Below are 18,461 nucleotides of genomic sequence, written 5' to 3' on the forward strand. Positions count from 1 at the left end.
CCAAAAATATAGGCTGTTAAAATTGCATGTCATTCTCTCTAAATTAGCAAAAATGCAACTTGAGGAAAAAAAAAAACCTATTATTTTTTTTTTTTAATTGTATTCTGATTAATGTTAGAAAAAACTTGTATGGATGGTATTCACAACTCAGAGCCTACTATGGATATTCTTCATCTTCTGTGAGGATAATTATGAAACATTTTATTCTAAATGTCTTCCAAAATAACTCATGAAGTTTGCTGTTATGTGCTGAGCAACCTGATCTATGTTTTCACAAATCAAAGAGTTACAGGGTTTGGAAGGGACTTCTGGAGATCATCTAGTCCAACTCCTCTGCTAAAGCAGTTTGCACAGAGTTACACGGGAAGATGTCCAGACTTAGTCTGAGTATCTCTGTTCTTGACAAATTAATCTTAGCTTCACTAATCGTTATTTATTTATTTATTTATTTCTCTCGTGGATTGCAAATATCTTGGTCAGATGTCTGCATTTCTTTCAGTAATGCCACAATAAGGACTTTTTAATCAAGAAAATTGTCATAACGTGCTGTCATTATATGGCCTTAAGTTTATACTGTACATATATTTTAACTGTTTTTACTCACAGAAAAAAAGCTGTATAAATATTTTGTATGTATTTCTTTGTTGTGTATGTGCAAGTTAAGTTCTTCACAAGACCTAGTTAATTTGTAATTTTTCATTTTTATATGTTTGTTTGCTTATGCACAGTGAAAGAACTTATTTCATTGTATCATTCTTGGTACTTCTCCTATTTTGAAATACTTGCTTTAGGTGTGTCTGATAGGTTATTTAATATTCGGTATTTATGTATCATGTTATGGTTTCTTAACTAATTGGGCCTGTTTATAGTACATCCTTCATTCGTATAGAGCTAATGGAGAATTGTTCTATCTAATGTCAGTTCAGTTGAGAGGCAGCATTAAGAGCTGTGTATTAAATTGCTGAACTTTCACTGGGATTCCTGCAGTTTTCTCTCTGTGTTGAGTTGTGACATAGCATTTTGCACATTCTTCTTCTGAAAGAGAGCCACGCATTCCTGAAGAACCATCCAGTCATGCAAATACAAAAGACCCAAAAGTACTTGCAGCAATGTATTTGGTAGTTTCTATACCTTGATAGTCTCTAAAGATTATTTAATTTCTGTGCTGATTTGACTTTTTAAACAGAGGAGAAAACTGGTTTTGATTTTTTGTTTTTGAAAATCTGATTCTCAAAAAGACAAAATATCAACCAAGGCTAACATATTCTCTTCTGTAACAGCACTCTAGGTGTCTGCTCAATATACCATGATAGATACAAATTAACTAATTTGTTCAGTTTTTAATTTGGATCTTGGTTGTTCGTATAATGAACTGAAGATGATACTGTAGTGACATTCAATCAATCTTTGCTGTATATTCATGCTAATGATTTCTTTAAAGTATGGTTAAAGAATACTTAACCGTGTGTGCAAAATTATGTTCATGTTTAATTATGTTGTAAAGCATTTTACTGACACCTGTAATTTTCAACTAAAATTGTATCTGTGGGAAAAAAAGCACCAGTTGTCGTAGTTGTAAAGACTTTGCATTCTTTAAATCCATTGAAGCTGTTTGAATTGGAAGTGGGAATAGAATTTATTTAGATCTTACTGCTGCTGTTGAAAATTAGTGATTAATAAGGTCATTCTTTATGTGTCAGCTTGATGCTGAAGTGATTAAAAAACTTGTAGGCATTTCATAATTGTTTTAAATTAATTTGTGCCATAGAGCTCTTTTTCATTTTAACAATGCCATCTTATTTTTTATCTGATTTTACGGTTGTAATTACTGTATTATACTTTAATCTACTCTTAGATGCTGCTCACTGGGCATTATAATTATTTAATTTATCTTTTAAATCATATTTCTAAATTTTACTGAGGAGATTAAGTTTGTACGCTCATACAGGGTTCAGAGATCTTAACAAGAGTTAATTAAGACTGATGTTAAAATCATTTATAAATTCCTGACTTTTCTAAACACTTTGACTTTTAATTAGCCTAAACTTACATTTTTGCGGCAAATTAAAAAATAAAGAAAAAAAAACATGATCTGAATTGTAAGAAGTGTTGGGCATAAACCCAGTTATGATTGCACATGGTTGTGATTTATAAGATTTGGCTACAGAATTCTGATGACTGCTTCTTGGAAGTAGAACTATCTGATCAAACAAATAACATTGTAAGATGTAACATATAACATCTTGAATATTAGGTCAAGTTCCACCTGGGACAGCAAGTGTATTTTTAGCTTTTAGCTTGAATGCTTTACTGCTTGGATTACTGTTAGTATTTTTCCTAATAGTTTCCTCCATTTTCCTTTGGATACTTCAGAATTATTACACGCTTGATTCCTTGAGGCAGCTAGATCTCCCATCCCTCGTGTCACTTCCCCTGTCTGTCCCTCTGTCCATTTTCTGCTTTTGCTCTGGAATCAGTCTCTTGGACTTTTCCGTGTCAGCTGAATATTTTGAGTATGAAGATACTTCTCAAAGTCCTGACAAGTAGCAGTATATTTAGTGGGCTGATTTCAAATAGACAATTATCTAAGTTGTAGGCCACGAAGAGAATACTATTAGGTAATACATCTGGTCTTCTGCCAGTCTTGTTTTCATTTTATATTGCATTTCTCAGGGATTTGTTTGTTTATTTATTGCTTTTAATGATATGATTATAATTCTTACAAAGGATGAGGTAGAAGGCAAACTAATTCTGGAACAAAAAAAACTTAAATGCTAATTGTAGCTATTTGGATCTCTACTAGTACTTGAAGCAGAAATATGTATCATAGCGAAAGCTTGTCTCCAAGTGCAGATTTATGATCATTTCTGAGTGTCTTTTTCCAGTCATCAAAAATTTCTATTGTTTTTAATGTATGTTAGTAAAAATAATGGAGATTGATAATAATAACTCACTGCTAAGCTGTATTCTTGACAAAATCAATTTTATTCAGACTTTCATATATTCGGGTTGGGGGTTTCTTGTTGGTTGTAAGCCTTAATCTGCATCTAGGGCTACCTGGTGTTGAGGTTTTGCTCCAAATTCTTATCTTTGTCTCCTATAAGCACGCTAGTTTTAAACAGCATGGAGATGGTTTGCAAAATAAAGAATGAAATGCAGAATTTGCCTTTGGTAAAGGGAAGCATTGCTTACCAAACACCAGTTTTGTCAAGTGTTTATTTTAAGTCAGAGGCAGGCAGTTCATCATGAGATTCTGCTCTAACAATTACAAGTTTACCCTTGTGGATGGTAGCATTCATAGCAAGCAGCAATATTCTCAAATGTGTTACTTGTTGTTTATGTCACAGTACTGTCTTTTTTAAATAACTCTCCATGTTGTTAGGAAGTTCAATCAGGAAGAATTGCTTACTGTAATTGCTTCTTTGCTTAGAATAAAATTCTTTAGAATAAAATCTGGTTGGTTGGCCAGTTGCTTGCTTTGCTCAGCTAAGAGGACAGTTCTAACGTTTTGTAAATGATGGCAAAGACTGTCAGTCAAGAACCAAGTCACAGCATTACGAACAAACCGGGAAAGAAATCTGTTACATTACACTATTTACAGAGACTGTGCATAACGTTTCATCCCTGCAATGGGCTGTGAAAACTTTTCTGTAATTTAGAAGTTGCAATACTACATAGGGAGGAAAATCACTATTGGCAGCTCAGGTTTATAAAAACTGTGGCAGTGCTACATGGGGGGCATTTCCTATTCGTAATCTAACAGTTATATAAAGTTCAGACTTGCAAGCATGTTCCATATAAGTTAATATGAGATTAAACCACGTGATTTTCTTTTCTATAACTTCATCTTTTAATGGACAAGAGCCAAATTTAATTGATAATCTGGCAAGTAAAAGATAAATGTTTGCACTGTGGTGTGTGAGAGAAATCTTATCAACCGTCAGGCAATGAAATGCCAAACATTGTAGTATTTGACTGTCATGGGACTTTTAAAACATTTAAATATAAAATTGCTGTAACCTATGTTATGAAGCTTCACTGTCAACATCAGCTGACAAATTGAGTGAGTTAATTAAGTCATAAGTAATAATTTCTTACTACATTTGATGTGGGAAGAAAGGTGTCTGGATTTTTCATTCAGTAGACAAAATACAAAACAACAAAAACAGCTAGCTAGAAAATTCTGCAGCTGTATTGTCTGTTTTACAAAAGAGAAGACAGGAGGAAACATTCGGATCATACTGGTCTATTTATCTGTTTTGTTAAAGTCTCTACAAAAATATTAACTAATATTAAACAGCAAAAGTTAATTAGTGGAAAAAATAGATGGTGAATGAAGATCCTGAGTGCTTTTGAGTCTCTGAATTACTGTTCAGTCTCTACTGCGTTCCTCCATGAGATTACTACCTGCCAAGGAAATATATATATATATATTTTATTAAAAAAACTTTATTATCAATTTGTATATTCACTCAGGGAATCTTCAAAAGAGTCATTAGAAAATTAATAAAAAAATAGGATTCTATGTTAATTCTGCAGTAAACTTTGTGTATTTTACAATGAAAGGATTTTAAGTTTTAAAGCAGTGCTTTTTTTGGAGTGATATGCTTTGCCTGCATTATTATCTCTAAGGTCATTGATTATTATTTTTCTTTATTTTTTTGGAATGTCGGTCCTTTTTAAAGTAATAAAGTGACAAATGCAAAACCAAGGAGAATTTTGACAGTAAGAATTCTCATATGTGGTAGATGTGGAAACTGTTTTCTGAAATGTCAGTTCTCTGTATTGTTCAACTTTTTTGGCTTGTCTTCCATTTTGTAAGTCTCTGAATTTTTAGATTATAGCACTTGATTTTATTGACTTGGCCTGGAAAGAAGAAAATCCAGCTGAAGTACCATCTGAAATTGAGAGTGCTAGTATATTTCTGTGGCACGTTTTCATACATCAAGTAGAAAGATCACAGGCATTATTCTGTGTTAAGAAGAGTGTCAACAAAGCCTCTGCCATTATTTTTCTATCTGTTTTGGATTGGTACCAAAGGAAATACTCTTGTAGCAACTGTAATCACTTAAATAAGAATCTTAATGAAGACAAATACATGCTTTTTCTTCCTTCCCTTGTAAGGGGAGGAGGGATAAATAAACAGGTTAAAAGAGCTGTTTATTTACCCGATATGCTTTAATTGCATTTCAGATGATGTTATAACAATGAGTCTGTTTTATATTTACTTTAGAAATATGTATAAAGCGATGATAAAATGGAGTTAAAAATGAAATGCTGAAGTATGAACTATGAAAAACCCCAAATTTTCAAAAATGTCAAAACTAGGTTTAGAGTCAAGCATCAGAAAAGATTGCTAGGGTTGATAGGACTCTTTAAATAAAGGTCATCAATAAAAGGCTAGTATTGCAAAGTAATAAATTACGCAGATGGATGCAGTGGCTCCATGCTGTGCCACTGTAATTTGGCAATTCAAGCATCATTTTGCTATTATTTTGTTATTCATCTTTGCTTATGTGGAAGCTTTCCCAGCTCTTGTTATGTCAGTGTCCCCCATTCAGGTCAGCCTTAAGTCGTCATGCTTCAGTGCAGGTTATTTTGTCCTTAAGTGTGCTTTAGTTTCTGAATCTGTAGTCACATACAACTTTAATTCTGAAATCAGTAAAACAGTGTGAGAAGCTGTCTTACTTCACCTTATAAATATTTGATGCATATAGATTCTGCTTCCAGGAGAAACTGAAAATTTTAGCTGTACATTACAACATTAGGTACTCATAATTAATTTCAGAAATTCTTGATGAATTCATAGAAACATAGGAAACATTCACTAAAACCATTTCTGTGTACATATTTATTTTAAAAATTGGGAACCTTAGTAAATATAATTCTTGGGCTTTTTTCATTTTGGTACAAGTTGTATTTTTTCATAACTATAACACAGTCTTGTTGTCTGAAAATGCAGTAAGTGTATTCTTGTGAAATACTTGAGATCTGAAAGTTGACAATAATTACATAACTTGCTTGTTTGTTGCTGACTCGTGCTAATTTCCAGTGAAATGGAAAATTTAAATTTAGATTACAACTGTCATAATTACCTTTATCAGCAAAATAGCCCTTTACTGACAATTACTTACAAAGTAGGAAGAATGAGTCTTTTCAGTCATTGCATTTTCTATTCCCGTCTTACATCAATTGCGTATAACCCAGGGAGTTCGGTAGTCTGCTTTTCAAATTCTTTAGACTAGAAAACAACTTCCAAGAAATTCATTATGAATATTAAACACGAGTTGAAATATAAAGACTGGCACAATTTATTGTTCTTCATTACTTTCAATGTCTGCAAGCAACCAAATGAAATATGTTTGTACTGTGTGAAGAACAAAAATGTTAGGTGGTGTTTGTGAGTTAGTACATCAACTAGAAATAAAACAGTTTTTGCATTCTACTTGGTTATTTAAATGTTGTAGTCTGCAATATAGGTATCTGAAATAAATTTATTTCACTTCAGCATATGTGACTTGCAGCTATATTTCCCTAGAGCAAAGGCGGACACATGACAGTGGTTCTGTACCTGTTAGTACCTGCGAGGCATGCAAAGCCTCTAACTGTTGAAAATGAATATCAAAAGGTGTTATATTTTCTTCACTATGTATGTTGCATGTTTTTACTGCCTTGTTTCATTCTTAAGTTCATTTCTCTAAGGTTTTAGGACATGTGATTACAATGGTTGCCTTCTCCTTTCAGTAGCTTTTCAAGCTGAGAACTTCTTCATAGCTATTTTACAGAATGATAAACAATTCTACCATGCATGTCATGTCATACAGACATTGGAACCAGCCTTAATACTGAATATTGTCTCTATCACTGATTGTGTACTTGATGAGTTTCGCAGAAAGTCTTGGAAAGAAAGGTTTTAATGTGATAGGAAGATAGTAAGTTTGTAAAGGTAGAAGATCAGCCACATGATTTTGAGATTGGCATGCAAAGGTGATTGTGGGTAGTGGGATATCCATGACAAAGGTCTCCTTTATGAGTAATTTTAAAAATATTAATAGTGCGTAGGCAGAATATATACTAGTAATGTAGTAGTACTTCTCGTGTACACAGCCAAGGGGAGGGATTATCCAGAACGTGATGAGGTCACTTAAAAGTCTGGCACATCATAACCTCTCCACCCTCATTCTCTTAACTGATCATGTTCTGTAGTAGCAGGACAGTAGCAGTTCAGTCTGTTGTGTTAGTAGTATCTGTTTACCTGATTAGTGTTATGTTTAGAAATGAAACAGAACATTTGAAGATTTGCACACTTTTATGGATAGCTTCAAGTTTAAAAAATATAAATAAATTCCAGAAGTAGCAGATATTTTTAAGATGTTCAGAAACAATATATTTTGACTTTATTTATATAATGGAAGTTTATGACTTTAAAAACATAGATTATTTAGCCTTGGGTAGATAGAGACAAAGAGAGTGCTTTGGAAATGTAATGATGTTATATACATATTTATAGGTGTTTGTTTTTAGACACTTTTGGAGCCAGTGAACATTTGGTGAAATGTGTTGTGACTGTTCTGATTTGCAAAAAGGCTCCCTGTTGGTTGTTTTTAAAATCTGAAACATTTTTACTTCTTCCATATTGAAACAAGTTCAGTTCTCTGAAAGTCAGTTGCCATACTGACTAAAACTTTCATATAGAGCCATACAACGTGTATTGAGAAAGAGAATGATATAACTTCAGTCTAAGCCTTTAAGCTATCAGAATTCTGAATAACTAAAAATAATAATTTGTTAAACTGTTATTATTGGGCTCACCTACAATCTTGTACAGCGTATTCAAATTTAAATGGAGCTGGCGTGGGTGAAATTTATTCTGTAAGTTTGTACTGTGCATTCATTTCCATTATTCTCTGGCCTGCTTGCTTCAACACAGAGGCCCCAGGAAGCACAGTGCGTTATACAGATGGACAGCTGATCTTTTTGGTCAGAAAAATTCAAATATTTCAGATTTCACTTCTGCTACCTAATCTTCATGTAACGTCTTGTAACAGTACCATTGTACTTTTGGGATGTTAGTTGTTCATTTAGTTTTTTAGTGCCTTTTTAGCTCTGATAAATGTGGAATTTGGAAGATCAGAGTGTTTTCATTGTCTTAGCTTCTAGAATACCTCTGTGAATGTAGATGAAGGAGAATATGGGTAGCAAAAAAATCTTTCACAAAGAAATAGAATAGAGATGTCCTATTGAGGCCTTAACAAAGACTTCTTGTCATACATTTAGATGAAGTAAGACATAAGTATTTCTGCAGTACTTGTAATTTATGGCATGTTAGCTAAAACCACTTAACAGAATGTGATTCTTTTGGAGGTAAATTTTGCTGAATATAAAGAAGTCCAACTAGCAGATTAGTTCCATTAAAGATAGGAATAACCCATGCAAGTGATTATCTGTGCTCTCAGAAAACACACCAGAATAGATATTGTGTGCTTGAGTAGTTGTTTAGAAACCTTTGATACATTGATACTTTTTTACAATACATTATTAAAAAATTGTATTTATTTGATATTAAGAAATTATTTAAGCTTCAATTTGTTTAAATTAGCTCTGTTTTGCATGCATTAATCTCAACGTTCTGTCTCAAGTGAATACAGCCTATATTTATGCCCTCTTTTATATTACTTTTATTACTGTCTTCTTTTTATTACCAATGGTTGTTTTTTTTTGGAAACCGTTACATTATTTATGAATCTTGTTGCTTGTAGTCCTGCCCCAAATAATTTTTAATCTAAGAAATTAGTGAATATATATCTACATATTAATTTCATTTTATAAATTCGTATATTGTTTTTTGTGTGTTGAGAAGCTGTGACTTCAATCTTTTTTCTTTCATCATTGTGAACCATTGTTTAAGTCATCCAAAGGGAGAAAAATAAGTCTAGCGTACTGTATAAGTAGTTGCTTCTCACGTTAATGTTATGTGTTTATTTGTATGCATCACCACATTTTAAACTACTTGGGATCAGAGGATTATTTAATTTTCAGATACTACTTTTGATAGTTAAGGACTTCAGAAAAGGTTCAGTAAAATGTTGGTTTATTCTGTCTTCAGAACAAGTTCATAGACACTTGGATCAGCATGAGGTGAAGTATTTGCAATTTGCTTTCCGATGGATGAATAACTTACTGATGAGAGAAGTCCCTTTACGGTGTACCATCAGATTATGGGACACATACCAAGTAAGTACTTTATTACACTTCCATATCTCTGACTGTGTGTTTCCAACAAGCAGGTGTGTTTTTGTGTTATTCTTCTTGAACTTCTGATTTAGAGTCATAATAATATGAGAGAGTCTTCCGTGATCATTACCATTTAGAAACATTAAAAGTTTTCAGTCATTTTGCTCTTAAAAACACCCAAGCACTTTATATTGGATCAATTTATAGTACTAAAATGTACCCCTTGTCAAAGCATGGGTTAATGACAATGCCCCTTCTGCCTCTTCAGAAAAACAAAGCATTGAATTTTGTTTAATCAATGTTCTTCATAGATTCTGAGTTCCAGACTTCACACTCCCCCCTTAACTATTCATTCCAAAACTAGCATCCATCTCTCCAGCACTGAAAAATGCTTATCCTTCTGTAATTAGTCCTGTTCTATTGTTTATCCAGATGAATTCCTTATGTTGCTGACCTCTACTTGAGGCAATTAGTTTCCTCAATAATTTCTTGCTCAACTGTCAAGCGAAAGAATTGGTATTAGTGAAAAACTGTTAGTCTGTTCTTAGTTCTATTTGTTAGTGTTCCAGCAGCTTCTAGTTCTATTTTTTAATTATTTTTAATTCTTTTAATTATTTATTTAAATGATAGACTTTTGCCAGAGGTGTGGAGCACTGCCAGGGGAAAGGTGTCTGGGTAGGACAGACTGCCTGGTTGCATTGAGTCTGTATTGGGTGTCCATTCTGGCTCCCCCACTTCATGAGGACATCCAGGACAACAGTGAGCAGCTTCCCTTCTCTTGCAAGGATATGAGAACAGCGGCCTTTCTTTAAAGAGGATCTCACTGTTGTTTTCACAGAAGGAAACCTTTTGTCTCCTTGCTCTTCCCCTCTTACTATCACAGCAGTGCCTCACTGAGCTGTCCATTTTCTTCAGTTAAGAGAAAATATGGACTAAATATTGATGTTTCCAGTTTAAATTACAACTTGGTTATTCTCAGAGTAGGCCCAGTTTTCCCATGAACTACACCAGGAGGTTTCAGGGGAACAACAGCACGCTTAATAGTCTTCTGTTGGTATTTCCTGGTGTGATAGATAACTACTGTTATCTGGAATGGTTAGAACCATGCTATGTCTCTCAAAATTCTTTGCAGTTCTTCCATTAATGTTGTGAGAATAGGATCAGGCACTTAAATGCTATCCAGATCTGTCTTGGTTTGAATTGTAATAAAGGTTCTCTATCTGGTATCATGTTTTTGTCTAGTTTAATTTAGGATTCATCAGTCATTTGTTATGCTCTGTGAAGTAAGTCATTGAACATATAATCCAAAATACCTGTGGTTGATGTAGTTAAAGTGTAGGGGCAGAGGAAACTGGAAAGGTTCCCAAATCCTCTGTTAAGTAAATGCTCTATTATTCTGTAGCTGTGTCTTTGAAATCCACTAAAATTTATCACTGTCTTCTGAAGCAGAACTTTGTAAAATAGGAAAATTAAGGACATTATGCATGCTGTTTACAAAGAATGTGTTGCAAGAGCTTCTTAGCTGTAAATGTTTTGTTTTACTTATTCTTTAACTCAAATTGCATTTTAATGAGAGTGAATTATTCCTTTCTTTACTTGATTTGGACTTCGCGTTTTCTGTTTGGTTTTGTTTTTAAGATAAATGCTTGAAATATTTTATATATATTTTTGAAAGTGATATTGCTTGTGAGGTAACGCCTAAGACATTCACATTTTAAATCTGTAGAACTGTATTATATGGATGGACATAGACTTTGTCAGATGCGAAAGATTTTACAGACCAATAATGTAATATAATAGCTCAGATTTATCTTTTTATTATTTCTTGCCTTTTTATTTTACATTTTGCCATCTTTTTTGGCATAAAGAATTGGTAAACTAAGCTAGCATCGTAGCAGAAAAATTCAGGGATTATGCATGTTAGTTTTATGTTTGCTCCTTTTTGGGGTTGGGGGTGGTTACTGACACTGATTTAAAGATTTGTTTGTGTATTTGAAACAAAAAGTTAATTCTGACTTAAATGATGCAGCATTCTGCATTGGAATCTGGGGGGATATAGATATGCTCTGTATCTATGCTGTTCAACACTAAACAGATATTTTAAAAGGTTAGATTTTCTGTCAAAGTCTCTGAGGCTAACCTTGATTCAATTTAAGACATTTTGTAGAACTTTGCATCAACTTTTTATTTAGGTTGATTTTCTTTTTTAAAAATCCGTGTTGTCCTTAAGGTCCTCTTAAGATCCACTGTATTTATGTAGCTGTGTACATTTCTCCTAAGTGCAAAAAATCATTACAGTGGTAGCATCCATTCAGAATCCTTCATCCTTTTCTAGAAGTAGTACAAGTGGTAGGTTGCGAAGTAGTACAGAGTTAAATTTTAGCTATCGGGTAAAAGTCTTGTCTTTTTTTTTTAATTCTATGCTTAAGTATTGAGTTCAGAACAACATCTGATTTTTGGGCAGTTGGGAGCTTGAAGAAAAACTCTTAATGATGCCATTAAATTCTCCTGATATTTGATAATGTACTGTACTGACTGCTCTTTAAGATGAGGTAGTTCTATTTTTCATTATACTGTTGGTCTTCTGGCCTGATGTTCTTACACAAATTACTTTTCTGTGCTGTCATTCCTACAGTGATTTCTCTGTGTAAATAACTCTGTAGGAGTACATAATTTCCTTGAGAAACACTGTTAGAAACTTACTCAGACTTCTGTGTTGGCTGGTATTAAAATTTATGTGGATCTGAAATTGTTTGAGAGAAACAAAACAAAACAACAACAAAAAAAAGCAACAAAATGTGAATGCAAAAAAAGGATGGCTACAGCAGTATATTAGTTTTCAGTTTTAAATATATTATGGCAAGTGCCATTTGAAAGTGTAGATTTCAAGTGTACAGCCTAATATTTAATCCTGCCAAGAAGCCTTTTTGTTTAGTACCACTTTGCTGACTGCTGTATAGCCAGCTGTCTAGAAGGTTGATTAAGCTGAATTCTCATAGTCCTTCGATACATTGCAAAACAGGTGAGTGAAGTAGGTACTATTTACAACTCACCAGTCTATTTTTTTCCTTCTTGGAACTAATTATTTCTTCCTTGTTCAAGAGTCTGATGCTTCCCTTCTTCAAAACAAATATTATTTAAGTTTTCTGAAAAATGTGTATCTTCTTTAGACCTAGTATTATTGCAAGTACTCGGGTAGCAGTTTACATACTTTTCTTATACAGGGAGAGATTGAAGTTTGTGTGTCTCAGGTTGGACTTCTGTTGACCAGCATGGCAACATATATGCTTTTTTTCACCTTTGCTCATTTGTATAACTTAGCTAATTCATAGCTTTTGTTGGGGCAGGGTGGGAGGGGGGGGGAGGATTTTCTTTAAATATGAACATCTAATGTTACAGTTTAAAAAAAAAACTTAGTTTATCCATTTTATTGGTCAGTGGCATGATAGCTCTCTGCAACATTTTGCAGCCAGATATATTTCTTAGGCTATCCTCAGTAAGTTTGTTTCTCTACTAAACTGTTCATTTTCTAGATCGCTCAGTAATTTACTGAGTAATACTAATCTTACTGTTATTTTTTTCATTTCTTGTATTTTATTTTTTCTTTAATTCGTGTCCTCTTTCTGTCCTGTTCCACAACAATTAGTTTCAGTGTCTAGCTAAGTGAAATAGATGAAAGTATTTGGACATGTGAATATTTAATATCCAATTACTTATACACGACTAGGATCATGTCTTTAAGATTTATAGACATTTGTCAATTTGATTGAAGCTGGCCAGTGGGTTAAATGTTCCTGAAGTGGGAGAGATAGACCTGGTGGAACATAACCTTTCCTTCCTGGACATAAAATGCAAATGTGAAAGTTTAATTTTCTTAGGAAATAAAGGTAAAATACTGCTTAACTTGGTAATGGCTCTTGTCCACATGAAATACACTGTAAGATAATCTCTTGGATTCAGAAGCATCAGAGGCCTCTGGAGCCTGTAGTCAAGTTATACCTTCTTCTTTGATTCTGTCATCCCTCGTTTTTGTATAAGGAATGTTTGTTTTTTTTCTCCAGCTTCCTGCTTGAGAGCAGGAATTCACTGTTTGCTCTCTTCTGAGCTGAGCTGCAATTGTCCCTACTTTCACTGTAATTCAAGAACAAACCTTTTCACATTATCTTCTTTAAAAGTAATTCTAAAGATGTAATTAAAATCAAAAGTTCTTGGATACTAAATGTAAGAGGACTTTTACTTATAAGGTTTATTTATAAGGTGCAATCTAAATATTTCCTTTTCAAACAAAACATCCTTACTCTAACTCTCCTTTTGTGTTCAAGTTAGTATTTTCCCTTATGACATTAGTTCCTGTTGCTTACAGCTTCCCTTCAACCTTAGCAATTGTGAAGTTTTTTTTTACTTTTTCAGTCTTTGTCAGCCAACTGACTCTCATTGCCTTACACCACATGGATAGTTATTTGCCAGGACAACTGTGTTGCCAAGGCAACTTCCCATTGCCAACAGTTGTGCTCATTAAGACTTTATTTTGGCAGGCAATTATATTCCAGTGGCATAACACTGAAGTCAGTGACCTCTTATTGTTTATCTTCTGCTAACTGCAATCTGAAGTAACATAAAACTGACAGACAAGAAGTTAAGAATGTTAGTCAGAAAAAGTTTATCTTCAATTATGAGTATAACTTTTTGTACAGACTTGAACATGCATAAGGGTTGTATGCTTCTGAGTATCAATTTTTCTGACCTTAAAAAGCACTCATTCATATTTATAAAAGTTCTCAGGTTTTCTCCTAGGAAGGACATAATCTAAATGCTATTTGTAGAATTACAATAATGTGTATATACACTTGGTATTCTTGTTGATTATCAAGGTTTAGTTTATTAATTCCTATTTAATTTTAATTTTTAGTGTGAGACAAGGCTCCCAATCTCCTCATGCAATCAAATTAAGCAGATCCATAATCTTGCTGTACATTCTCATCCCAAACTGTGATCTGCAGTTATATATCCTCATCTTCCCCCTGTACTGCTCTGTATGCTTTGCCTCAGCAAACAAGGTTATAATACAAACAAGCAACAAGAACAAAAGCAACCAAACTAAAACAGGAATGAACCAAAGCCCCCTACAAAAAAAAAAAAAAAGAAAAAAAAAAAAGAAAAAAAAAAAAGAAAAAAGTTAACTTCCCTCTATCAAATTGAAAAATCATCTTTACACTTTAGCCAGCCCATCAGCTTTCCTTACAGCCATATCATTTAATACATCTCATCTGCTTAGTCCTCTGCTTATTTTCACATTCTTTCTTTTCATTACAGGAAGAACCAGTCTTGACACTGCCTGTGTACCTACTCAGATTTTGTAGTATCTACAGAGAAGGTTAGGGACCATGAGGAATGAGTATTAGGTTGCCTGTATAGTGACATTTATCTGAACCCTGAGGAATAAGCATTAGTACTAGCAAGTTAATGCTTGAAGTAGGTGCTTAAATATGACTACAGGAAAATTGATCATCTGCCATGCCTTTGGATGGGTTTGCATATTATTCATGAATACCTGGACATCAGAAGTCTGTTGGACCTGAAATTCCAAGATTTCTACTTTCTGGTCTTCTAACCTGTGAACTCACTGTTAATAGAATCATAGAATCATGGAATGGCCTGCATTGAAAAGGACCTTAAAGACCATCTAGTTTTAATCCTCCTGCTATGTGCAGGGTCACCAACCACCAGACCAGGCAGCCCAGAGCCACATGCATCCTGGCCTTGAATGCCTCCAGGGATGGGGCATCCACAACCTTCTTGGGCAACCTCTTCCAGTGTGTCGCCACCTTCTGTGTGAAAAACTTCCTCCTAATATCTAACCTAAACCTCCCATCTCAGTTTGAAACGATTACCACTTGTCCTATCACTATCCACACTCGTAAACAGTCTTTCCCGTTCCTATTGATATGCTCTCTTCAAGTACTTCAAGTACTGGAAGGCCACAGAGCCCAGTTCCTTCAACCTTTCCTCATAGGAGAGGTGCTCCAGCCCTCTGATCATCTTAGTGGCCCTCCTCTGGACCCACTCCAAGAGCTCCACGTCCTTCCTGTACTGGGGACCCCAGGCCTGGACACAGTACTGCAGGTGGGGCTTCACAAGAGCTGAGTAGAGGGGGACAATCACCTCCCTCTCCCTGCTGGCCACCCCTTTATTAATGCAGCCCAGAAACACAGTTGGCCTTCCGGGCTGCAAGCGCACACTGCTGGCTCATGTCCAGCTTCTCGTCCATCAGGACCCCCAAGTCCTTCTCCGCAGGGCTGCTCTCAAGAAGATCTTCACCCAATTTGTATAAATACCTGGGATTGCCCCGGCCAAAGGGCAGCACCCTGCACTGGGCCTTGTTGAACCTCATTAGGTTCACATGAACCCACTTCCCCAGCCTGTGCAATAACAGTAAAGGTGGGATTTAGTTTGACACGTGAATGTAAAAATGTAGGTATCTTACTGTGAGTTTGTGTTTAGTGCTGTATCAGGTATCAAAGATTCCACGTTAGTGCAAGGAGACCTAATGAATAAAGACATGGAAGCTTAGGAGCAGCTTTCCTATAGCGTAGAGTAGCCGGTCAACTAAATCTCCTTTTAGGGTCCATTGAGTGTATTGCCCAGATCTTTATTACCTGTGTAGCTTAAGCATATGTTGTGTTTGCAGATACTTAAATATAAAAAAGGCAAGCTCTCCGAGTTTCTGAAAGAAAAAAAAAAAGTTAAAATTCCTTTCCTACTGCTTGGGGACTGGCTGGACATTGATTGATGGGTGGTGAGCAATTGCTTATGCATCACATGTTTTGTGTCTGTGTATATCTATAAATCTATATGCATTTCTGTGTGTGTACATATAACTATTTTTTTCCATCTTACTTTTCTGTCTTAGCAAATATTTTTTACCTCAACCAATGAGTTCTACTTTGTTGGTTGTTTTTCTTTTTTTGATTCTCTCCCCCATCCCATTGGCAGAGTGGAGTGAGTAAACAGCTGTGTGCTGCTTAGTTAAACCTCGAGATATACATAGAGAAGCATTCACTTTTTTCTTCATTCAGCTTCCTAAGACAGCCCCTGGTGCTATTGAAATAGATGGCAATTTTTCTGTGGCTAAACAGAAGTTAATTGCACATGCAGAATGGATAAGATGAAGTATTTTCTCTTCTGTGTAACTTAAAGGATGTGAGTAATTTCATTGACTTCAGTTGAGCAAGTAATGAATTTAGTTAATTAAGCATGTACTTGAAAGTGATCTATTGATCAGGATCTTGATGCATTTTATACGATGATAATCAAATGTTAGATGTAGTCTAGAAAATAGTTTGTTTTCCTTCCTTCCTACTTTGAAGTAGTTTTTCTGTTTCTATAGGAATTTTTAAGTAAATTTTTTTATTTTAAAAGTGTGAAAATCAGGTTTTTATACAAGAAAAGAGAAAATTGTCTCTCTCACATATGCTGTGTATGCTTTCTAATTTTCTTCATATTTTACATTCTATAAACATTGGACTTTCATAATACTGTTCTGTGTTTTATAAGTTAGATTAAAAATTAGTGTCTCTAGTGACTGTGTAGTCCTTTACTTACTGAATTATGTGTCCTTCTCTAAAATTTTGTAATGAGACATATTTTGAAAATAACTATAAAAACTTAATTTATAATGTTGTATAGGTCAGTGGAGTATGCTGTGTGAAGCTGATATAGCCGATCTTATTTGAATACATTGATTTATGTAGAAGACCTCAGAGGTTGAGTCATCTAACTTTATTCTGCTTTTTTTTTTTTTTTTTTCCCCCCAAAGCTTAAAAAACTAAGGTATGTTTGGAAGAGAGCATAAAATATCTTTTGTAAACAAAATAGCAGCTAAGACTGAAATATTTCTATTTTTATAAATAAGAAAAGTCGAGATTTCAGAGTGTGACTGAGTGATAATAAAAACTCCTGGCTCACCCAGTTTTTCTATAAGGAATATATAACTATAACTATAACTATATATATATATATATAACTATAAGGATTTATAGTTCTTTAAATAACCCCTTTTCGTGGTTATGGTTAACTCATCTGGTAGTGGTCTACAGTGAGTTGTCTAGCTTGTCAGACAAGATGAAAGCAGTTGTTGGTGCGGTAGTTGTTGAACTTGCCCACCAATATTCAGTTAGATTTTGTTGCTGTGAAACACATGTCAGCAGAGAGGCAGTCTGACAAAATGGTGCCTGGCATGGAAGTACGTATGAAGCAAAGGTGTGGAATTCCAACCATGTGGAAGAAATCTGCAGGATTAGAGTTTTATGTGCGCAGCATGCAGGTTCTTGTTCATAGCTGGCAAAAATGCACAACTAATTTTGGTGACTGTTGAAAAGCAGTGCTTTGTAGCTGAGAATTTGCTCTATCAAATAGTGTAATTGCACTCTATTGTAGTTTCCATGGAAATGAATAGGAGGCATTACTTTTGGAACAACCTAAATAGACAAGCTGATGAATATGGGTTATGTAAATGGCTAGTGAGGTGCATTTAAATATTGACTGAACAGTTGGGCCCAAAGGTTTGTGATAAGTTGCACAATGTCCACTCACAGACAAGGCACTAATGACTCTAGTGAGCAGGACTCAGTACTGGGACTAGCACTGTTCAATATCTTCATTATTGACCTGTGCACTTGGCTGGAGTGCACCCTCAGTTAAGTTCATAGGTGACACAAAATGAGGAGGCATGGCTGATACGCCACTGCTTGGGCCACCATGGAAAGGGAAGTTGGCAAGCCTGAGAACGGTGCATAAAGGAATCTCATGAAGTTCAGCAAGCAAAAATTCAAAGCCCTGCATCTGGAGAGCAATAGCTCAGACACCTGTAAGCACAGGGGGCTGGTGAGCTGGAAAGCTACTTTGCTGAGTGCTGGTGAATACCAAGATGAGCATGAGTTAGCAAGGCTGCAGCAAAAAAACCCGAAACCTACAGTATCCTGGGCTACATTAAGAGGAGTGTTGTACCCTGTTCCAGTTCAGTTACACATGGCTTACTTCGATGAAATTCTTCCAGTGTCTATTTAATGTACTATAGTTTTTCTAACCACCGGCTCAGCAGAGTGAAACTGGTATGTGACATTCAGAGGCTTCTTCATTTTTTGCTATGCAAAATGGCCATTCTGTAAGCCAAATAATGGCTTTAATAATAGGTAACTGCAAGTTTGTCTTCAGGGGCTTTGTTTGTA

The 18,461-nt window shown here is 34.8% G+C and overlaps 1 protein-coding gene across 1 annotated transcript in view; it reads left to right on the plus strand.

The window, feature by feature from the left end:
• TBC1D22A (TBC1 domain family member 22A) overlaps positions 1 to 18,461 on the plus strand; it is a 156,854-nt gene that overhangs the window by 72,636 nt on the left and 65,757 nt on the right. Inside the window, exon 11 of the mRNA XM_085217753.1 lies at positions 9,107 to 9,234. Coding sequence (XP_085073879.1) covers positions 9,107 to 9,234 — 128 coding nt within the window. The remainder of the gene's footprint in view (positions 1 to 9,106; positions 9,235 to 18,461) is intronic.

The sequence above is a fragment of the Meleagris gallopavo genome, chromosome 1, assembly GCF_905368555.1.
Source record: "Meleagris gallopavo chromosome 1, MGAL_WU_HG_1.1, whole genome shotgun sequence".
Lineage (NCBI taxonomy): Eukaryota > Metazoa > Chordata > Aves > Galliformes > Phasianidae > Meleagris > Meleagris gallopavo.